At 32.4% G+C, this 24,942-nt stretch overlaps 1 protein-coding gene across 3 annotated transcripts; it reads right to left on the reverse strand.

Annotated features, from left to right (window-relative positions):
* Positions 1 to 949: 949 nt before the first annotated feature.
* On the reverse strand, positions 950 to 23,878 carry LOC117907546 (disease resistance protein RPV1-like). 3 transcript variants are annotated; one of them, XM_034821125.1, is made up of 15 exons: positions 23,284 to 23,876; positions 19,539 to 19,675; positions 18,589 to 18,836; positions 18,182 to 18,463; positions 17,994 to 18,096; positions 17,762 to 17,911; positions 17,136 to 17,530; positions 9,570 to 11,108; positions 8,052 to 9,497; positions 7,185 to 7,981; positions 6,806 to 6,901; positions 6,311 to 6,422; positions 4,247 to 4,296; positions 3,618 to 3,693; positions 950 to 1,070 (listed from the first exon to the last, which is right to left on the reverse strand). In XM_034821125.1, the coding sequence occupies exons 1-10, from the start codon at positions 23,790 to 23,792 to the stop codon at positions 7,205 to 7,207; spliced, it is 5,586 nt and encodes a 1,861-aa protein (XP_034677016.1). In that variant the 5' UTR covers positions 23,793 to 23,876; the 3' UTR covers positions 950 to 1,070; positions 3,618 to 3,693; positions 4,247 to 4,296; positions 6,311 to 6,422; positions 6,806 to 6,901; positions 7,185 to 7,204. The 3 variants fall into 3 exon arrangements, with proteins under 3 accessions (XP_034677016.1, XP_034677014.1, XP_034677013.1); XM_034821123.1 differs by lacking the exon at positions 3,618 to 3,693 and having other exon boundaries at positions 18,589 to 19,675; positions 23,284 to 23,878; XM_034821122.1 differs by lacking the exon at positions 950 to 1,070 and having other exon boundaries at positions 3,450 to 3,693; positions 18,589 to 19,675; positions 23,284 to 23,878.
* Positions 23,879 to 24,942: the final 1,064 nt, after the last annotated feature.

Here is a 24,942-nt window from a genome sequence, read left to right on the forward strand (position 1 = left end):
CAACCCCACCAGAATTCTTCTCATCCTCCTCAACCAATGCTCAGTTGCTTCTGCACTGGGCTATCCGTTAAAAGATGGAGGTTGCATCACCATGAATCTCTTCATCGCTTCCATTTGGCTCATTACTGGCCTCTCAGTGCGATTCCTCCTATGTGAGTGGTCTGAATCCTCATGGCCCTGGGTACCTCCTGATCTCCTAAAGTCCTGATCTCCTAGAGTCCTGACCTCTCATCGACTGAACAGTCTCTCTCAACTCCCTTTTTACTTCTCGGAGTAGTTCTTCTCTTACCGACTCCAACTCCTCATTTCTCTCAGATCCTCCTCTTCTGGTCCTTCCCTCCATTTCAAATTTAACAATCCCTAATTCAACCACATTACCAAGGTGAGCAAAATAAATTCACATGTACCCATTTAACAACTTCAACAACTATCAAAACTTTCACTTTCCTACAATCACAATACATAATTCAACATAATTAACATCATCATGTTCTTATTATCATCAACAAGAACCATCACAAGGCTTTCAAACATCAAGAATCAACAATTAACTACTTTATTTAATAATAAACTCATTAACTAACACATACAAAAAATCATAACATTACATAACATTACAATACACACAACACCCACAAACATTGATCCCAAGGTATTATTGCAATCTTGGCTCTGATACCACGCTGTCACGACCCAAATTCCGAGCGACCCAAAATTTGACCCGTGACCCTAAGTCAAAGGTTTGACCCTAAGGGTTCCTTCTATTCCATGCTGGCAGTCAACTAAAACGCTCTGGATTTTTTTATTTTTTATTTACATACATCCCACTAGAATTCTCATAAACTACAATATCCCAAAACTACTCAAAACAACAAGGTTTAATAAATATTCATTATAGTCCAAAAATAAAAGTTCACAATTAAACAACTTAATCAAAATAAGACTTCATAACAAATCCCAAAATCCAAAAAACATAATAAAAGAAAATGTCACACTTCACTAGGCCGCTCCAGGAGCATCCTGAAGTCCTCCCTACCCCACCTGCGGATCCTCAGGAGTGATATCTGCATCTAAAAAGGTGTAAAAAAAAAAAGGAGTGAGCATTTCCACATTGTTCAGTAGGATGCCTAACACCCAAGGGGTTAAGGGGATTACTAAGTTCCAAAGAATACGAAAAGAACACTTCAACACAACAGGAACAATTCAACAGTATCAATCAAACCATATAGTTTAATATCTAATATTATACACAATTTCACAACATTCAACAATTAAATGAATGCACATGAACGTGTGACACACAGTCATACAATGCACTATTGTTCTCGGGCTTTCACCGAAGAATACGCGTCCGCACCCAAATACACTCCTCATTCGGAGTCTTCCCGGGGTAACTTTTGTGTCTTTCAACCTAGGGATCTCTCTCCCTTCTTAATTCGCCTCACACAGGCTTTCACTTTTCATCACTATTTCATTTTTTTCCATTTCATACACTTTTCACAATCTTCATAATTTTATTTTATTTTCACATAACCATGATGCAATTGAATGCCACAATTCCAAAGTTCCTCAATAATTTCAACAATCTCAACATTCCCCAATAATTCAATAAAATAATTTCCCACATTAAAATTTCCGATAATATCCTAAATAAATATTCAAAAATTTGCATATCAATAAACTTAAATTATACCACACTTACGGAAATTTTCAATCATTATAATAATTTCTAATATTCGAAATTAACTAACTTTCCACCATAAAAATTCCGAAAATATTCTAACTAATGCCCAAAAATTCACAAATCACTATTTTTGAAATTAAACCCTAATTTTGGAATTTTTCAACCCTTCTAATAATTTTTAATATTCAAAATTAACTAACTTTCCACTATAAAAATTCCGAAAATATTCTAACCAATGCCCAAAAATTCACAAATCACTATATTTGAAATTTAACCCTAAATTTGGAAATTTTCAACGCTTCTAATAATTTTTAACAATTCAAAAAAATTAATTATCAACCAAAATCAATTTCCCGCAATTACAAAAATTCCAAACAAATTCCAAATAATCCAGAAAAATTCAGACAACACCCATATTTCCTACTTAACTCATAATGACAATATTTACAATTTTTGCCAAAGGAAAAACACATTAAATTTAAGTTTTAGGGTTAGGGTCCCCTACCATAGATCTAAGAATTCAACCGTTAAAAACACGATTGGCCACCGTAGGATTGTTCCTCTCATCGAGTAAAGCACCCCCTCAAAATCTGAGCCAAAACGGAGGTCATTTGACCACCCAAACTGCCAGTCAAAGTTCCGACGAGATGAAATTCCCCACAGTGCCGCCGCCTCCCTTTCTCACACGATCTACTACTGTTTCCCTTCCTTTTTACCAAGCCCATTTATTTTCCTTTTAATCCACTTACCACTAGTCCACTCAAGCCCAGCCTAAAGTTCAAAACCCAATAACTAATTCTCATGTTTTCCTTTCTTTTTACAATTTTAATCCACTTACCACCAATCCACTCAAGCCCAACTCAAAGTTCAAAACCCAATAACAAATTCCAATTTTTCTTTTAAAACCCCATTTCATCTAAGCCCAAATTAATTCCTTTTCATTTTTGTTTTTTTTTCTCTTTATTTTCATTTGGTTATTTTTCATTTCCAATTTCATTTCATTTTTTTTTTTATAAAACACACAATTTAATATTTTCTCAATTTTATTAATAAGGAATTTAATATAATTAATTAATTTTTTTATTAATTCTAATTAATTTTAATTAATTAACTTTTCATTTTCGTTTTCGTTTTTCTTTTTCGAAAATTCTCAATTACTAAAATCCTAAGAAATTTCCACTCTAAGGCTGACATAGCATAAAATTTTCAACTCGCCTAATTGACCAACACAATAAACCGAATTTCACCAATCCAAAACTAACACGTGTTCTTCAGGCACTTTTCTTTTTGACTTTTCAACCATCATTCAAAATAAAACTTTTCAAAATAAAAATGCTAACATGACATAAAATACCCGATCATTACAATGATAAACCTCTTGTTTTCTTTAATCCATTCCACAGGAATGAAGCATCAAGGGATCAAGAAAGGGCAGGGCTGGTGTGGATTGTTGACTTTCTAACATCAGGTGGTGGTATTTGAAACTTATTTTTTAACCTTGGTGCTCTAAGAATGCCCATTTTACTTTTCCTAGTTTTTAATATCCTCCAACCAAAAATATGTTAATTTTGCAAAATTCACGTTCACCTTTAAACAGTTCTATCACCGAAACATATAACCAGTAGGAATCCTCAATGATGCCAAAATCCTAAGTGAACCATTTAGGAAACTTCCAACAATATCATTTGATGAGGATGTCATTTGGTAAAATCATCAAATCATTATAGATAATTTGTATGATGTTGCTGAGAGGAGAGGTGTGGTATTGTTGGACTTCAAGACGCTTCTTTTTAAGTGAACTCAAAATTGGATGTTTGCGAAACATGATATGGGAAATAGAAAATTGTTTCCAAGAATTGCCTCCCCCATGCAGACAAGTAAACCAATGATCATACTTGACTTGTGGAAGCGTAAACAAGGAATAAAACTTAACATTTGTGTGCATGTCAAGCAAAATTATCGATAATCTTGAAAGCCCTAATGCTTCCACGTCAATTAACTTCTTGATCCTGGAACCAAACAAGCATATTATTCGATTAAAATAAAATGAAGTTGAAGCAGAAACGAAAGTTGTAAAGCATAATAATGTAAGGAATAAGAAGACAACCTACTCTTGAAAATCAAATAGTGAAAAAATGGAAATCAACCAAAGAGTAGGAAATTTGTTGCTTAACTCCCCTAGATTTTGAAAGTACAAAATGTGTTATTTCTTTTGGGAACAGAAACTTCTTGTTGCTTTTAGATATTCAAAAATGAAGATAGCAGTTAAAACGGAAAAATGATGAAAGCCAAAGACTGGAATCTTAATCACCCCACTGAAAAAGTCAAAACATTGGCAGGGCATATAAGTCATAAGGAGGGAAAAAAAAAATTCCAACAAGCATTTACTCTTCTTATTTTCTTCAATTCAGATAGTTTCTCATTATATTGGCAGAAAGCCTAAGATTACTATATCCTCACAAACTACTCCACTCTGCCCAAAACCTGGAATCTTAATTACCCTTAATTTGAAAACACCTAAATTCACAGCCAAAGATGCCCTCATAAATGTGGGTTGCTAACCTGCTAGGTGTACCATTGGCAATATTAACACGGTTCTTTAAAATGGATACCTGCATGAACCGGAAAGCGAATATCATAGTACATATTTAGAGAATTAGAGAGAAATGATCCGGTTAGAATAAAGCAACACAACTAAATGGAATTCAAATAATATAAGTTCATTCTGAAGTCTATGCTATGGCAAATTGAGGCAAAGTCTGTAATCAAGTCTCTTAAAAAACAAAAATGAAGTATTTCTTCCTCACAGCCAGGAAAAGAACAGTCATCATCAAGAATACCATTGAAACAAGCATTCAATTCTAATTTCACAAGAATGTTTATAGTCTACAGCAGAAACATCCAAACACAATTATCATGATAAGCATAATAGTCCACAATCCATGGAACCTCCTCAAAACAAAACTTCCATGCTTTGTTCATTCAAAAGAATACACAGATAAAAGAAAGAGATAAAAGAAGATGGAAACTCAAGAACTCTCAAATATTTGCCATAATCTTTATCAGAAGATGATTTCAATACTTCTTAGTCTCCATCTAGTGACAAAACAATATCACAATATTTCCTGAAGGCATAAGCAATTGATCATAACCATGCATCAAACACAATCATTTTTATAGAAGAAATTTAAATTTTGTACTCAATGACATTGTTTACCAAGGCTTTGCCATTATCATCGTTGATCATGTCATGACCTAGCAAATGAACACAACAATTAAAATGATCTAAGGGTTTAATGAATCCACCAGAGAAATCATGATATCTCTTATTATTTTACAAGCTAGTATGTAACTTAAAAACAATCTTCAAATTAAGGAAAAAAAATAAAAGAAAATAGATTTTATGCCCAATGCACACAAATTAATAAGTAGGAAAGATATAAATGGGGGAAGTGAAAAGGGAAAAAAACAGAGAATATTGGGAAAGCTTCACATAGCTGTTTCTATATTTTTTTTTTTTTTTGGTTTAGCATAGGAAATTGCTCATAGATCATAAGGCTGATGCTAGTATGAAGGGGCTCTAAGAGGGAGGCAAGTCTAACACTCATATTGGAAGGGACTGAATTCTGCAACTAGTTAGAAGAAAGGACTTGCGATCCATGCATTAAAGTGCTATTTTTGGCCTACATGATCATTTAGGTCTATGTTGCCACCAAATTGTTTTATGAAAGTGGAGGCTCTGGTCTTTGCTCCCTACCTACTTTTGATGACATGATATTCAAGACCCCATTTGGACAACATTGTCAAACCTTCCATTTTTACTCATATGATAATTGATGGCCTAGTAAGAAGATGAAAGCCAAAATATTTTCATTTGATTCTTTGTCATTTGGGCAACTCAAAATCTGTACTCTTATCTATAGCAAAACAAAATCCTAACACCCAACTAAAGACCTAGGGCAAACAATGCCAAGTGTGTAACTTAAAAACCCTAAGACCATGTTTAGGTACTAGGAATAAAATTTAATTTCAGTATTCAATCAATGTGGAATAGGATTCTCCTTAATAGAGTCCCAGGGAAAAATCAATTACAAATATATAAACAGTAGAAAGTTCTTGGAATTCTAACTACACAAAATAATCACTTCTAAAATTGGTATATGGTAGCAGTACAAAGAGATCACCACATCCATAACGCCATCTACGGATATGGTTCTCAAAGTGGCTACCACTACATATACCTTAGTATCAAATTTCCCTCCAGCCTTTGGCTCCCTCCAATCCTTTCCATGTGGACAAACCCAAGGTGTAGCTATATCAGCATGTATAGTCACAACTTTTATTGACTCCTTGGCTAAAGCTATGTGACTATATGTAGCATTTTTTGTAGTGACAATAATTTTATCTTTGACTCGTAATGGGGAGAGACATGTACCTCTCTCAAAATATTTGAAATTAAGATGTTCTTATCCTCTTCAATTTGATTGCTCATTCTGATTTTGAGATTCACATTCCCTTTGATGTAAAAAAAAATTAAAAGAAGTAGAGCAAAAAATTAAATAGTGTGAGTTCAAATTAATAAATTTTTAATCGAAATTGGAAATTAAGATGAAACATCCAACTTACCTCAGTCACAAAAGATGCAAAGATTGACCAATCGAGTTTCGAGCCTTTAACTAATCATGTGATGGTTGCACTTTCAATTGCTTGAGATATTCCATTTAGATATCAATCAAACCTAAGGATAAGGAATTAAATTGTGTAATTTTTCTACAATGAACGAGTTCAAAAAATGTTTAATGCTTCAAAAATGATAACATACAAACTAAAGAATCAATCCCAACAACTTTAGTTAGCAAAATAATGTCATAATTCTATTTTTAACCCATTTGAAATACTTGTCAAAACAATATTCCAGAGGAAAAAAAAAATTGAATTTATAATGTAGTTCCCCTCATAATTTGATTTCTTATTCTTGCTTTGAGAATCTATCTCTTTTTTATACCAACAAATATGCATAGTAAAAAATAAAATAAAGTGTGAGGCACCACTTTAATCAGAATTATTAATTGATATGAAATGTTTGACTTGACTTGATTAATAAGGACTTTCATGGCTTACTTGATAGAGGTTGGGCCCTTAATGTCATCCATTGAGCAATGTATCATGCCCTTCCAAAGCTTGATCAAGTCAAAGGCTAAGGTGTAATTTCCTGCACTAATTTAAAAAAAAAAAGTTTAATACTGCAGTCAAGCTCGTACTACATATGCTCTAAAATCAACGATGTAATTTTCTGCACTGGGTTATTTAATAAAAATTGTTTTTGAGTAAAACAGATTTGGATTTTAGCCTATGGAGGCCTTTGGACTTTCAAAACAGGGGCTCGCTAGGAAAAAAAAGAGAAGAAAAAGAAGAAAAATGAGATCATTAGAAGAATTTTCGACGCCTTTAAATAGCCATATAATAGAAACTAAGAAGAAGAGAAAGGATCGTGGCTCACAAAAAGCTTGAGATAAATGTTTAGTATCTTCTGCAGCATATCCATTGAACAAATTTGCAAAGAAGCTCCAACCAGTTGTGCATATGGTCCTCTTCATCATCTTGGGCATCAACATCACTGTTAATATTCTGTGTCGTCGTATCCATTGCAGAATCGCTAAGCTCAGTGCACTGTGAGTAGTGATAGCTTGTTTGTGCATTAGTATTAGTCTCTTCTGCTGCTGATCTGGTGTCACAACTTCTCTGCTCATCATTATACTCTATCATTTTCTGATGGTTGTGCTTGGTGGCTTCCGTGTTGTCACAGCTTCTCTGAGCATCAGTATTGGTATGTTGTGGGATGTTTTTGCTGATAACATTGGGCGTATATATAAGATGGAACCCACACTCTTTCACTTCGACTGGTTTACCATCAAAGCCATGAAATGAAGCCTTCAAACGTCTCCATTTGTTTGACCAATACTGGTTGTCAATAGCAACCTTCGGATAATAAGTCACACACATTTGACTTGATTCACCACAAATTTGGCAGCATAAAAACCAGACATCATCAACGTGACAGCATTCAGATTGATCACCACAGAAATTCAATTCGCAATTCAAGCCATCATAAACCATAGGAATAAAAACAGAGTATAAAGCAAATCCTAAGAAGTCATTATTTCTGTACCAATCCATAGGAAGCTCTATTGTTATTTGAGATCCTTTTTTTTGCTGGCTTATCCACTCTGGAATTCCATTATTTCCCGAAATAACAACTCTGATTGCCTTGTTCCAATAGGAGCCGCATTCAAATTCCTGCACAGAAGTACAGTGTTAATACTCTGTGTTCGTAAGGAAAAAGGGCTGAATGTTATGAAAATCATACCTCAATTGTTGATTTAAAGCATTTGAGCAGAGAAAAATCAAGTAGACTTGATGGACTTGATAAAGTTTCCAAGCATGAGCAACTGTGGACTTCTAGAACTCGTAAACTTGCCGGAAGCTCTGGAACTTGTAGAAGCCTCTGGCAGTGACTCAAGTCAAAGACTCTCAGTTTGGAAAGTTGAATGATGCCTGCAGGTATGCTACTAAAATAGTGCATGCTTAGATTTAGACCTGAAGCAGATAGAGCCTCTAAACATTGCAAACTCCTCAGGTTCTCGGGAAATTTCTCAAGTTTTGTACAGAAACTGACATTTAGAAATTTGAGAGAACTCAAATTACAAATGCTTTCTGGAAGACTGACAAGTTTGTAACAATCTTTCAGATTCAAATATTGAAGTCCTTTTAGATGTTGAATTGATGCTGGTAGTTCTTCTATTGCAGTGCCATCTAAATGAAGTTGTCTTAAATTTTCCACATCCACAAGGATTTCCGGAAAGCTGTTTAATTGTGAACAGCCTGAGCAGAAGAGGATTGTAAGGGATTTCAATTCACATATGCTACTCGGAAGACTCTTAAGGCTTTTGCATTCCCACAAACATAAACATTGAAGTCCTTTTAGATGTTGAATTGTTGCTGGTAGTTCTTCTATTGCAGTTCCCTCTAAATGAAGTTCTCTTAAATTTTCCAAATCCTGAAGGATTTCCGGAAAGCTCCTTAATTGTGAAGAGCCTGAACAGAAGAGAGCTGTAAGGGATTTCAACTCACATATGCTGCTACTTGGAAGACTCGTGCAGATTTTGCATTCCCACAAACATAAGCTATCAAGTTTTAAGCGACACCCAGTAGTGGGTAGTTCATTGATAGCATTTCCCTTTAAACAAAGCTGCCGTTGGGATTGCACATCCTGTTGACATTTCCAGCAAATAGTGGGTATCATTGCTTTATCATGGTTCTGATCATGATCATGGGCATATATAAGATGGATCCCACACTCCTCCACTTTCATTGCTTTACCATGTAAGTAGCCACAAAATGAAGCCTCCAACTGCCCCCATTTATTTGAGTGATACTTCTTCTTAATAGCCACCTTAGGATAATAAATCATCCACATTTTTGGTACAGCATTACAGCAGTTACCCGAGAAATAAAATGAGAGACCATCCACCAACTGAAGTTCATGACCACGCAAAGTCAAACCATACTTGAAGTAAGTTGCATCATTCTCCAGTCTCTCCTCAGATTCATTATCAAGTGGATCATAGACACAGTACAAAACAAAACCCAAAAAGTCGTTATTTTTATACCAATTTTGAGGAAGCTTTGCTACTACTTTAGCTCCCTTTTTGTGATGGCTTATCCATTTTGGAATTCCACTACTTCCTGAAATAATAACACTAACTCCTTGGCGAAAACATTTTTCTCTAACATAAATCCCACATTCCAAATCCTGCAGAAAATTTAATTAACACGTAAATCCCCATGCCTGCATAGAAAAAGCAAAGTGCTATGAATATCATACCTGAATCACTGATTCGAAGCATTTGAATAGCGAAGACCAGAGTAGACCTGATGAAGTGTCCAGCCGTGTGCACTCATGTACATCTAAGACTCGCAAACTGGATGGAAGCTCTGGAATTTGTAGAAGCTCTGGGCAGTGACTCAAGTCAAGGAGTCTCAGCATAGAAAGTTGATTGATCCCAGAAGGTATGCTCCTAAAAAGATTCCCCATTAGAAGTAATTGTTGCAGAGATGATAGGTAGCAAATTTCAGTGGGGATTCCTCCTTCATCTATATTGCAGAAACATAGATCTAACACTTCCAACAAGTACAAGCAGCAAATATCACTCAGGATTGCTCCTTCCATTTGCTTTGACTGAGATAAAAATAACGACTTTAAGGAGCATAAACCTGACAAAGAAAGCAATCGGCAGCACGTTGAATTTAAGCCACAAGCATAGAGAAGCTTCAAACTTTTCAGCGTCCCCAGGTTTTGTGGCCATTTGTGGAGTTTTGAACAGTGACTGACATGGAGAACTTCAAGAGAGCATAAATTACAAATGCTTTCTGGAAGAGTCTCAAGGTTTTGGCAACTTTCCAGATTCAAAACTTCAAGCTTATTCATATAGTCAATTGATGATGGTAGCTTTTTTATAGCTGTTCCATTCAAGTGAAGCTCCCTTAAGTTTCCCATATTCTCCAAGCTTTCTGGAAAGCACTGTAGTTGTGAGCAGTTCGAGCAAACGAGAGATTTTAGGGATTTCAACTCCCAAATGCTTGTTGGCAGACTCTCAAGGTTTTTGCAGTCTCGCAAACATAAGGTTTCAACTTCAGAGGGATACTCAATGGGTAGTTGGTTGATTGTCTGACCCTTGAAACAAAGATTCCGGTTTTCCTCATTCCTCTGACATTCCAAGCAGCTAACATCCACATCTGCAGTCTGTACCATTGGATCTTGGGCGTATATAGGTTGGAGCCCACACTTGATCACCTTAAAATTACTGTAAGAGCCCACAAATGAAGCTGTAAGCGACGTGAATTGATTGGAGCCACAGCTCTTCTGAATAGCAACTTTGGGATAGAATATCAGCCACATTTGTTCTGATACACCTCCAAAATGGTAGCATTTACAAGTAGTGCCAAACCTGAGATCTTGCACAGACTCATCCATTTCCAATTGACATGCTAACTTAGCAAAGAATGAAGATTCAGCTTCAAGTAAATCCTCAGATTCATTCAGGGGTTCGTCACCAGATTCATTCTCGGACTCATAAGCAGATCCATCATCCGATTCCATCTCAGATGTATATGCAGAATCATTTTCAGATATATACTCACATTCATCAAGTGGAACATAAACACAGCATATAGCAACTCCCAAGAAGTCGTTATTTTCATACCAATTCTGAGGAAGATTTATCCTTATAGAAGATCCCTCTTTCTGATTCTTTATCCACTCTAGAATTCCACTGCTTCCTGGAAAAACAATACAAATTCCATGGCCAGTGTACTCAGAACCAGTGAGAAGTACTTCATTTGAACTGCTCTTGCATTTTAAATCCTGCACAAAAGCACAATGTAAATCCAGTGGGTCTGTGCCATTATGTGAGTTTTTAAGAGAGTAAAATGTTATCAGTTTTTGTTAAATTTATTCTAAATTAATTCCCAGTTTTAACTGAAAGTGAGGGGAAATGCTATGTTGAATATATGATGATCAGCACATAATCAATGACTAGAATGTCTCTGATGAAAGCTTTACAAACAACTCCTCCAAGACCAATCACTGATCTTGTAGAACCCCTCAACTTGAATTCTTCAATCACTTGTATCAATCCACTTCAATTGATTCAGAGTGTTCACAACTGATCTCTCGCTGAAGCTTCCTAGAAGCCTCTTCAAGTACTGAGAATTCTCTTGTCCTCCGCTGATTTCACACCAACACAATCACCTTTTAACATCTCATTGAAGGGATCATCTAATGGACTCAAAACAGTCCCTCAAATCCTAATAGAAATTCACACTAGAAATTTCAGAATTTGCTCTAATGATATTTTCCTATATTTTCCCAAAGGTTTACTCATAATCGACTATATTTTCCTGAAGGTTCTCTCAATATCCTATTAAAATAAGAAATTAATCATAAATTTATTTCACAATTACCATTATAGAAAATTTTCAGTAATAATTTAAAATAAAAAAAAACATATACTAATTTATATCATATAAAATTTAAAGATAAATATAATAATTAATGTAAAAAAATAAAAAAAAAATGTCAAAATTGATGTCTTAAAAAGTCTAAAAATAAATTATAACAATTAATATGAAACAAATTAAAATTTAAATGTAAATTATATTTTATCAACACCAAGGGAAATTTGTTTACAAAATCAGCATAAATTTTTGAAGTTTTAAACTAATCAAAGTTTTGTAATAGTGTGGTATAAATTCCCTTAAAATTTTTCTTAGCATCCTATTACAAAAAAAAAAAGACTTATTTGGTTATTCACATCAAAATAAAATAATACTTAACATCTTATCAAAATATAGAAGATATAATAAATATATTCTCCAACTACAATTAAGGATGACTCATTACTATCGTAACAAAAATCAAATTTCAAATGATAAGATCTTTCAATATCAATCTTATTACATCAACATATATAATTTTTATTAACTCAAGTGATGACTGATTAAAAATTGTGACATGTCATAAAGCATATGGTACAAGGTATGTGTAATAAAAAATTATTCTATTGTAATGAATTCCTCAAATTAAATTGTGATAAAAAGCATATGGGTCCCTAAAAAGGAGGAAGGCAAGTTGTCTTTCATTTAAATAATATAAGATTTTGGGATGCAAAGAATCTAACACCTAGACATGGGACTACACCCAACACTTGAAGTTGGAGTGTTACATATCTAAAGATACAGTCATACTCTAGACATGTCAAGTAGTACATCAACATATTAAGACCAACATACAAAAATTTAAGCTTGATATCAACCCCAATTTTGCCCAATCAAATGAAGTATCAAAACATTAATTTCAAACCAACTTTTGAGTTCAGTTATTCACCTCTGTCATCTCTATCTTTTAATTCATGGCTAGGTCATTTTATTTTTTCCCTTGGAGCAAACTTAGCCAAGTAGATTATGTAGGAATTTATCGCTTTCTAATTTGCTGCCTTTTTTGTAGTATCCCTAAGTATATATAGAGAGTGGTTGTAGTCTTCAATCTTAACAAGCTAGGTATGACTCCATGGAGAGTAAGCTGATAGCACCAGGATTGAATGGGTAGATTGAAGGGTGATTTCGAAATTGTTTGGGAGGATGGCGTATCTTTTGTGTATAAATATTGTGTAAGAAGGGTTGTTGCACCCTTGTAATAGAAGAAAATTGTTTTAGTACTTCATTATGTGCGATCTCATGAACCACTTCATTTTTCCTTTTAGTAACTTTATTTTTCTACGAAGTTCTATATTCTGAAAACTCTTCTTTGATTAACTTCTCACAAAAACTCAAGAACCCATAGTGACAAACTCCTTTCCTCTATTATTTCATATGTTGCTCACTGAAAATCCATTTTTATTCATCATTTGAAGACATAAAACTTCAAATTTTAGGATGTACTTCTTTCTTCCTAAGCTCCCCACTCTTATAGGACCCATTCAGTGCATATGTAACAGCTCCAAGATCCTAAGAAAAAGAGAAAATCATCTTTTTCTTCTCCCTCACATGAATTCATTTTCCCTTAAGCAAGGACAAACAAGATTTTTTGGCTTTCCTAAATTCAGAATTGCTTTTGATCAGTTATTTATTTGAAATCTAAAGCAAATTCTTTGTTTAAATGCCCTATCCTATTGTGCCACACTTATTTGGGTTCAAATTTCACATTTTACAACAATGTGCACTAGATGGGAAATAAGCAGAGAGATGTGAAGGCATAACAAATATTAGAAATTCTATTTCTTACCAACAGACATCCTTGACTAGGCACTGATTTTTAGTGAAATGAACAAAGAACCTACAATTACAAATCCGACTCATGCTAATTAAGTTTGCTTTCAACCCCTCAATATATGGTAACTCCTTCAATGCTACCTGTCACTTTCAAGTTGGTTGTTTTATACAACCAAACTCCCTCTATGGGTTCAAAAGTGGAGAAAGATTCTAAGCTCCCTGCCATATGACTAGAGCTGCCACTCTCAAAAGTCAAAGTGTGTTTTTCTCTAGCTCTTAGGGTACTATAGTCAACTAAGGCTTTTTGCCTCTCCTTAACCTAGATTTCCTTTTTAATGGGAGCTTTAGAGCTGCTTGAAAACTATTTATAAAAATCTTCTGTTTGTTAAAACAAAAAATAGTTTTCCAACCTAAAAAGTCATTTGGTAACTTTTCGAGAGAAAACAGATTTTTGAAAACTTATTCTCAAAATTAATAGTGTTTTTTTATAACACATTTTAATTGTTTTTAATTGTTTTCACTTGTTTTTTAAAGTTGTTTTAAAAAATAATTGTACAAATATGGAAAATGATTGATTAAAGGTAAAACACTACAAATAAAATTATTTTTTAAGAAATATTTGAAAACACGGAAAACAAGTTGAGAACATTCCAAGTCTCTAAACAAATTTTTATTTTAGAAAATATCAAACAATTATTTTTAAAAATAATTTTCAAAAATTTTTTTTGAAGAACTGTTTTAAAAAATATTTCCAAACAGGCCTTAAATTTTGGAGATCTAAATGATGAGGTTTTGCACTAATTTCACTCTTTAGTCATTGGATTTTCTTAGTCTTGCAAATCTTATAATGATCTTGGAATCTTTTCTTTAATTGACTTTTCCTTTTACCAAAGCATTCAGTTTGTCTAAATATTAATGAAATAACTGGCACTTAAGTTCAACTTCTCTTGCAAACATAAGAATGGAGCTAGGTGGGATTTCTTCCTTTGCTAAAAATCCTAGACCACTTTTGTACTTAGATGACCTATTGGAACTAAGGTTTTCAATGTAATTATGCTAAGATGAGTAGTTTCTTTCAATTTAGTCAATTTTGATTTACATGACTCAAAATCAGATTTCACGCAATTCAAATTCTTTAACAAAGTATCATGCACATTTTCATGACAAGAGATTTTGTCAAGCAAGGAAGTCTTCTCATTCTTCAAAGTTTCAAGTCTTCTCTAATATTTTTTTTATTCTCATCCAGCCTTCACAATTTTCATCTTAAGGCACTAACCATACAAGGCTTCGTAAGCATTCTCAAAGACAACTCTTCTACCAAATATGTTGAATCATGAGATGAACCTTAAAATTTTTCAGATTCACTTTCAAATTGAACATTTTTCTTTTCATTGCAAAGCGATGTAGAAGGTAACAAGTATATGAACAATATCATCAGGCTTATCATACTCAAAAGATACAAATATCATCAATGTCAAGTGACAATAAATCATAAATATGTTTATGCATGTTTGTAGCAAATGCAATGAAATTTGTGCAATCTTCATCAGAATAGACCAAATTACTTGTATGACCTTGTTCTTTTGACATTTAAAGGTAAAGTAATGTTTCTTGACACAACTAAAAAAACTTTGAATCAACTAGATCCTTTTTGTGCTTTTTTATCTTTTATTGCATTTCTTTTCCCCTGTTTACTATCTCAACTAGGTTACCTTTGTTTCTTGAAGTTCTATGAACTTCTAGAAAGTTTATCAAGCCTAGACATTCAAATATTGATCATTTGTATTCTTATTCTGATCCAGATTCGTGTTCATCTACTTTTAGTTCAATAATGTTTCTTCTTCTTAGGAACACCTGAGGTCATTTCCAAGGTTTAAAAGGGAGCCAACTATATCATCTAGCTTAATTGAATCAACATTGTTCTATTTCTCTGTTGTTCTAACCTAGGTCTAAAACAATCAAAGTGGATCTTGATAGTTTTCAGATAACCTTGGAATCAGGTATAGGCTCACCTAGATTGAAAATTAGCATTCACAATGTCCATGATTTCAGTAATATATTCACAAAATATTTCATGTTCATCCATGTAAATTGTCTTAAATTCTGTTGTGAGCATTTGAAGTTTGGAAATTTTTATGACACTTGTTCCTTCATGTGTAACTAAGCCTCTTTTGCTGATTTACAAGTGGCAATTCATTAGTTCTTCCGACACTAAAGAGGCCTCCAGCATTATGTTCATTTAGTTCATTCCTTGAACCATCCCAACTTTAAATAGTTTTTCTACCCCAGTGGATATCCCATCTCTATCTAGCACCATATACATGAGGATGTCAACCAAATTTAACAGCCCTCCAGTCTACCTATAGAGGCTCTTTCTCGATGAAGTTCCATTTTAAGAGAATATAGTTAATCAATATTGAGAACATGAGCAAATCTGTTTTGATACAACTTATGAGTTTTTAATATGTCATCAACTTAAAATCTCTTTTAGATGATAAAATAACATATCTACATGAATGTGATTGAGTGATTAGTGATCACAGACTAGAAAGTCTCTAATGAAATCTCAGCAAACAAGCACACCAATATTGCACTAGATATAACATAAAAAATCTCCAAGACGTGAAGAAAAAAAGAACGGAAGAAAGAAAAAACAATAGGTGTCTTCATAGTTGCAAATCCACTATGAATACGAACCTAGTTTTCCCTATAAGTCCTCTAAGATCAGTCACCAATTCTCACCTAGAGTATTTCTTCAATCCACACCTCATTCAAGTGATCTCCAAAAACTAGAAAACAAAAATTCTATTGGCAAAGCAACTACTTCTTCATATGGATTCAGAGAACTTCATGCAAATTCACTCTCAGAAATATCAAAGACAAAGCTCTCACAAATTTCAAAATCTCCCACCAAGATTTTCTCTTGCTCTGCATTTTTGAAATGAGAGTAGAACCAAGTGCCGAGGGACACATGGTATACCCTTATTGGTCTCTTGTCATGCAAATTTCAAGGCGGAGGAGCATCCAACTAACTAAACAAATGTTTTTCGCTCCCGGCCATTTGTTTCCATCATCCAGCAAAATGTGTCCCAGACGGTTCCCATTATTTCAAACTCTCTTTCATGAAAAATGCTTCTCTAATCAGTCCCGTCTTTCCCTCATATTGCATGTGAACACCAATTTCCACCAGTGAAATCATGTCAGAAGACTTGGATTGATTTGCTGGTTCTCAGTTGATTAGCTCCAGCGAACCAGGACTTCTATTAGCAACCTTGAACCAGTAGCTTATCCTTTCAATCCCATTTTCCAACCCCATTTGCTCCATCAAATTCATACCATGCTAGCGCAACTATTTGTATTGTCATACATCATTGAGTCACTAGTAATGGGCTGGCAAAAATGAAGCGCGATTTGAACTTCTTCCACTTTCTTGCTTCTTTTGCTCTGCATTAATATGCTACCTAGCTTGATCTTGTGATGCATCAAACATGAGATCCAAGAATTACACTACAATACGAATGCTAGTTTACATGGGAAAGACAATTTTGACCCTAATTATGCCAACATACAGGTATATATACGACTTACACAAACATTGTAGGTTAACACATGAGAATCATACCTGATTTGCTGATTTGAGGCAATTCACCAGGGAATGCATCGGTGGCAATGAGGTCCCATGTAAACTGTGCGCATCTAACAGTCGTAGACTCAAAGGAAGCTCTGGAATTTGTGGAAGCTTCTTGCAGTGACTCAAGTAAAGGGCTCTTAGGTTAGAGAGTTGACCAATACGCTCAACTATGTAACTGAGGATTCCTCCTTCCTTTGAATTGAACCAACTTAGATTTAATACTTCCAATGAAGATAGATGGAAAATATGATTGAGGGCTTCCCCTTCTTTTAGATTGCAGCTTCTTAGACTTAATTCTTTCAATGAGCTCAAGCAGTTATGACTCTTTATTACTCCTGGTGTTAGATTGCATTGATCTGAATGCAGTCCACTTAAGAGAGATAAACCTGACAAAGAAGGCAATCAACAACTAAGTGAATTTAAAGAAAGAACCTCTAGACATGGCATTCTCTCCAGGTCCTCCAGCGATTTATCAAGTTTTGAGCAGCCATTAAGACTAAGAGCTTTAAGCTTTTTCAAATCACAAATGCTGTTCAGGAGACTAAATATTATTACAATTATTCAAACGCAGTGAAGACCTTCCAGAAATTTAATTGATCGTGGTAGCTATTTTATACCTGTTTCATCTGAACTAGGCTCCCCTAGTTTTCCAATATTGCACTTGATTTTTGGAAAACTAGTTAGTTTTGAACAGTCATTGCAATCAAGAGTTAAAAGGTGTTCCAACTCATAAATGTTCCCAGGAAGACTCCCAAGCCTCACACACCCTGTCAAATCCAAGGAAAAAAAAAAAAAAAGTTGGTTTCATAACTCTTACATGTGCCTGAACCTTAAGTAAACTACCACAACCTGAAAGAATTAGATCCTCCAAATTTGGCACACTTGAGATATCCGGTAGTTCAGTGAGCTGTTGTGAACCACTGACATCGATGCGCCTTAAATTTTTAAGAAGCTGGAACAAAATAGGATTTATTTTAATAAATCAAATTTTAAGAACTTAAAATATTATAAAACAAAAGCATAAATAATAATTATACCATATTCTCTTTCCAAAGTTGTTTTATCTTGCTATTCTTCAAATTGAGTTCAACAAGATTTCTCATATGAAAGTTTGATGGTAGAGATTCTAAAGGATATCTGTCCCAATAGAGATATGTCAAGCCATCTTTAGGAAATGCAAAATCTTCAAAAAGTTGCACACGATTGTGGTTGACTTCAAGCAATTTAAGTCTATTCATCCTTTGGAAAGCTTCGCCCATAAACCGCATCTGTTTTGTTCTGTACTCATTGAGGAATATCCCTTCAACTTTTTGGGTCCCCTAGATAATAAGAGTATAAAATAAGCAAAACACAATATATATAAAACCTGACTAAAATGATATAGATAAATAACTTCTTAAACAAAAAAAAAAATATTGTTAAAGCTATATATATATGACCTTACCATTTCTTTTTCCTTTTTTAATACTCGATGAATATCCTTACGTCTCCATAATCTGCTCCTGTTTCCCGGTTCACGACGATCTTCTATATCAACTTTTTCCTTACCCATTTGGGCTAAGATACCATGCATATTTATTGTATTCATCTTTGAAATGGTGATCAAACACCTACTGAGTAGACCATTTATCCCACTTTCTGCATGGTGTCGGAAACGAGCCAATATCCTTGAAACTCTTTGCCTATCATGTCCTTTAAAAAAACATGCAATATCGAGAAATATATTCATCGCTGTATGATCTAATTCATGAAAATTTATATTAAGCTCTTTTACAATTTCCATGTTAGGCACTTCTTTCAGTTTAGTCAATTCAATTGTCCAATCATGTTCTCCCTTTCTAGATAATTGAGAACCCAACCTTTTAAGTACTAATGGAAGACCATCAGCATATTGCACTGCACGGTGACAGAGACTATCATAACCTTCCTTAGGACAATTTTGTTTAAAGGCATAGTGACAGAAAAGTAGATGAGCTTCTTTATAATTTAATTTGTCAACCTCATATGTATCATCCACATATCTAGTTACCAAACCTTTGTTTCTTGTAGTTATGACAATTCTACTTCCTGGACCAAACCAATCATGCCCTCCAATTAAGTGTTCTAATTGTTTTAACTCATCCACATCATCCAGAAAAATAAGAACCTTTGTTGAGGAAAGTTTCTCACTTATTGCTGTTTTACCTTCAATAAGATTCTTTAAAGCTATTCGTCCTTTTGTCATTAGAGTATCATCTAGAAGTTGTTGCTGTAACTTAAGTAAATCAGAATCTCTAACATTTGCAAGATAGCTAACGCTCTCAAATTTATGTAAGATTTTATTATGAAGAGCGTTGATGATGGTAGTCTTACCAATTCCACCAAATCCATAAACCCCAATCATGCGAACCTCACCTGGTTCAATCTCTAATAATGACATTAGTTTTTCCAAATGAGAATTCATTCCAACGATGTTCTGGTCGACATATAAAAGCTTAGGTAACCTTCTGTGGATTTCCTTAATAATATCATCAAGAAGATTTGATTCATACCTACAAATTTCAAAGCATGATAGGACATGTGATGCATCAGAATGAGTCACAAAAGACAATAAATTATATAAAGTAAACTTAATGATGCCTAGTTTTCTAACTATAACTTAGTGGATGTTTGGTAAACTAATTTAATACCTTAAAATGACTTAATAACTTAATTTAAGTTATTAAATAAATTAAATATGTTTGATAAAATAACTTAATAATATGAATTGAGGTAAAAACAATTTTAAGTAATAAGTACAACTAATTAACTTATTCTTAAATTCACATATTTATTTTACATTTTTACCCTCATTTGCCCTAATAATATACACAATCTCCTTTGCTACTCCACCATCTCTACTATTACTTGACCTCTTTTACCCTAATTATAAATTTATGAGGATAAATATGTCAATTGATGATTTAAAATATGTTTTAAATTAATTTTATCAAACAACCTTAATACTTAAAGTAAGAATTCAATAATAAGTTTTAAGTTAACAACCTATATGTAATTTAATTTAAAGTCAACTTAAGTCATTAAATAATAAGTAGTAAGTTTTATCAAACACTTTAAAGTATAATTTAATTAAAAAACAACTTATGTTATTAAATAATAAGTATCAAGTTTTATCAAATACCCCCTTAGTATGCGTAAAAAGAATTTGAATTAGGAGGAAATAAATGATATTTATTGAACTACATATATGTACAATTTCATGAGTCTATATAAATGCACATGTAATAGAAACAAGGGAACAAAATGTAAATATGATTTGCATTAGAAAAAGTGAAAGAAAAAAATTAAATATTTTTGTGCTAATTTATGCTACTTAATCTTTTGGAAGGTCCAAAATAAAGATGACTTGTCTAGAATATTACTACCCTATTTTGATAGGGAATTCCATCATATAATTAACTACTAATCCACATCCAAGATTTTTAACCTAATAATTTTGCTACTTATTAGAGGGTCAATCAATATGATCTTCTATACTTGCATGACTTTCTCTCACTATTTTTTTAGATTAAGGCCCTTTTCTATTCTTATTTATATTTAATTAAGTTCTATCAATCTACTATTACATAAGTTTCATTCCTAGTTAATGTCCCCATGTTTTTTTCAAAGAGATATAGCATAATCATAAGGAAAATTTCATACATTTGTGTTAGTATATTAGATTGTTTAGTTTGAGTTGACAATTTTGTCCCTTTCATTCTAGCTTAAGTCTTTTTTGTATATATTGTATCTTACACTCCATTGAAGACTTAAGATTATTATAGGATTAACCAATGATAGTATAGGTAAGTATAGAACGGTTTGTAAGAACTAGTAGTTCTAACAAGTGGGATAATTTTAGACTTTAGGGGATTTAAATTGAGCTTAAGGTTTTAAATTTTTTTAAAAGCAAAAAAAAATGATCAAGCAACCCCCAGATACAGCATTCAAGCATTGGCAAAGAACACTTAGCAGTCCCAATGCTCGAGCACCCTTAACCAACATTCAAGAATTTGAAGCAAATTTTCCAAAATTAAATAAATAAATAAATATTGTGATTTTTTATTTTTTATTTTCCATATTCTAAAATCAGTTCTTGGAAATTTAGGATTTTGGTCCAGCAGGGTTTCATCCCTATAAATATTATGCATGAAAAATCTTTTTCTCTTAATGTGAACTTCTAGAAAAAAATTTAGCCTTTTTGTATTCCAACACTTTCAGATAGTTGGTGATTTCTTTTTCAATTTGTAGGAGAGTTTTGCATCCCATTAAGACATTAAAGTGTCTACTAAGGAGCACGCATAGTGCCATTGCCATATTGAGGACATAGGGACTAATTGGTTCTAGGGGTGTAAGACCTGGACATAGCATTCACTAGGTAATTCTATGTTTTTTTTTTTTTTTTTTTTTGATATAGACCCCCGTGGCTTTTACATTCATAAAGTCTTTGAGAAACTTTTTGAGTGGTTATTCATGTATGTCGTGGTCTCTTTGTATAATTGGATTTTTCTTATTTTTCTTTAATTATTAAAAGGAAATTTAAAACAAAAAAGTTTAGGATAAAAAAGAAGATTTGAAAAGAATATAAGTTTAAAGGAGAAAGGTTAGTACTAGCAAGCTTAGTAATTTTATTTAATTATTCGGGCCACATCATTCCCTCCTCCAAAATTCAAGTATTAGGGTTTGTTTAACAATTGTTTTCGAAAAGTTTTTTATTCTCTAAAAGAAAAAATTAAGAAAACACGTTTGATAAACCAAATTTGTTTTCTTTTTTCTGTTCTTAAAAACATAAAACATAATGTTTTTAGAAAACATTTTTAAATTGTTTTATATTATTTATAATGATTATTTTAAAAAATAATTATATAATCATGTATGATGATTATAAATAAAACACTAGATATAAAAATTATTTTTATAACATATTTAAAAATAAGTTTCAAACATTTTTAAAGCTAAATAGTAAATAATCCACACATGCAGGAGCAAATATTTGAACCTAAGATCTTCACCATGAAAGATGTTTTTTATCACCAAATTGAATGAGTTTTGATGCCATAATAGAACATAAAATTAGATATGCATGCATATACTACCTTTTATATATATATATATATATATATATATATATATATATATTATATTATATGTTAATTAAAATGAAATTAGCATAAATAAATTAATGTTAATGATCTTATCATGTTTTTTATATAATAATTAAATAAAAGACAAATATAAATTTCTAAATAAAATTACTATATTTTAAATAAAAATATTCAAGAACTCCGTAATGTCATTAAAAAGGTTCATACTTTGACGTAAATTACCGAAAAAATTATTTTACATATTATATTCAACAACTCTATCACCATGCAATTACATTTAATAAAATTTATAAATTTAAAATAAATTATCACAACAAATATGTGCCAGTAAAAAATAGAAAATAAATAACTTAAAAGCTTCTTGTATGGTATTTTTGCATTTATTTTTTAATCTAACTATATGAACAAGAATTTTTCAAAACCCTTTAATGAAAAATAATGTTTATAGATTAATTAAATTAATTTTTTTAAATGATTTTAAAAGAATATCAATTTTAACCTAAAATAATTTAGTACATTTTTATAAATAAATAAAATAAAATTTTGTTTTTAAGAAATTTTAACTTTATGGTATCAAGTTTGAAAATTTAATGAACAAATCTTTATTTTATAAAAAAAAAAATGCATAAAAAAGTTATGAAAGTTTAAAATTCACTTAGCTTTAAGTGGGTAGTTAACTATCTCTTATAAAACAAATTTAATGTTTTTTGGATGGTTGTTGGAGTTAAGTTAATGAAGATAAATAACAAGATGTACTTACCCAAAAGATTAAAGCTATGTTTGGTTCGGAAAATGTAAAAAAAATAAATAGAGAAATTAATTTTATATATTTCTTTAAACTCATTTCCTACATCATTAGATAATTTTAAAGTAAATAAAATTTTAATTATATTTAATTTTTTATTAAATTTTATAGTAAAATCAAACAAAATATCATTTTTCTTTATTTTTTTTTTTCTCGGTACTTTCTGAACCAAATATAACCTGAATGAATGGTGAAGAGAAGTTACAATTACCTGTACTTGTTCGCCTCATATCCAGCCAAATAGCCCGCTTTCGCCAAGGCAGACCTCCATTCCCTTATTTTTTCCTCATCTGCGTTTCCCACATGATGGGTAAATGCATCCCCATAAATCCCAGTTTGGTTCCGCACCTCAGTCGGCTCCACATGATAGAAGATTGGGATAACTGATCTTTTTTCTTGTCCTTTTCCTTCTTCGCATTTCATGATCTTGACAAGCTCTTCCAAACACCATTTGGAAGAAGCATAGTTTTTTGAGAAGATAATAATGGCAATTCTTGATTCTTCAATAGCTCTAAAGAGCTCTGGTTTAATCTCTCCTCCCCTTGGAAGTTCTTCATCATCTCTAAAGGTTCCAATATTGTTACGAATCAAAGCCGAGTAGAGATGATCAGTGAAGGTTCTGCGAGTATCTTCACCACTAAAACTCAAAAACACATCGTAGCTCCATTGAAACTTAAAAGTGGAAGAAGAAGAGGGTCTCTCGGTGCTAGAGGAGGCCATGGTTGGATTGTTTGTAACAAAGTCACAGCAGAAATTAGAAGGAAAAATAGAAGGGTCTTTGAGTACTGAGTGACTTTCCCTTAGCCTTTTAAAGAGTTTGGATATTGGTGGTGGGGATAACCATTTTTTTTTTCAATCATTTTTTATTAGTCCAGATCTGACCTCAATCATCAGTGCCACTCTTGAAGCTCTATTCACTGTTTTCTTTTACATTTTACTGTCATTTTTCTCCTTGTAGGCATTCTAACAACACGAACACTTGGTTTTGCAATACACAGTTGTTCTTTGCTTTTATTTCCAACTAATTGATAGGATAATAGCTATAGCATTTTTCTAAAATTTAAATATAAAAATAAAAATTTATCAAATCCATGTGCCTTTTAACTAGGTCATAAGATCACCTGAATGCACATTAAATTGAAGTTATTTAATTAATTTTTGTCTTTTTCAATAATGGGCAATATTACAATAGAAAATAAAAGTTTATTAAGTTGGTCTGTAAACTAAAGCTAAGAACTTTGGTGTTATAAACTTTATTTTTTCTTAAAGAGAAAAAGAGAATAGGTTATATGACAAAAGGAAAAGAAAATTGTGATTTCCATAAGTAAAAAAAAAAGCACAAAACCCCCCAACAAATTTTAAAGAAGGGCAATGCTCAAAACTTGAAATTTAAATTCTCAAAGTGCTTTTATATTTGCTGTTAGTGTTACTATTAATAAATGCATACTCATGAATATTGTAATAGTTATAATCTTTTTAAAATTAAATTTTATTAAATTGGACTTGATATGAGTCCAGGACTGTCGGGGCAAGTTCAACTATTTTTTATATTATTCTATTAAGATATATTCTTCATAAGGACATTTCTATTATTATAAAAGAAATAATTTTTAAAAATAATAAAATCTAAAATTTAATTCACTATTTTCCAAATATTTCAATTTCTTCTAATTTTGTTATATTTTTTAATAATTATATATAAAATAAGTTGTTCATCAAAAGTCGCTGGTTCCGTATCGTATTGGTAAAGAGTGGGAAGGTTGGTGTCAGAATAAGAGTACCTTGGTCATTTGTTCTAAGTGATGAAGGTATTGGGCGGGTGTGTTTTAAAAGAATAGTAGAAATTCAAAAGTAGCTCTATTATAAAATT

Source organism: Vitis riparia, chromosome 18 (assembly GCF_004353265.1).
Source record: "Vitis riparia cultivar Riparia Gloire de Montpellier isolate 1030 chromosome 18, EGFV_Vit.rip_1.0, whole genome shotgun sequence".
NCBI lineage: Eukaryota > Viridiplantae > Streptophyta > Magnoliopsida > Vitales > Vitaceae > Vitis > Vitis riparia.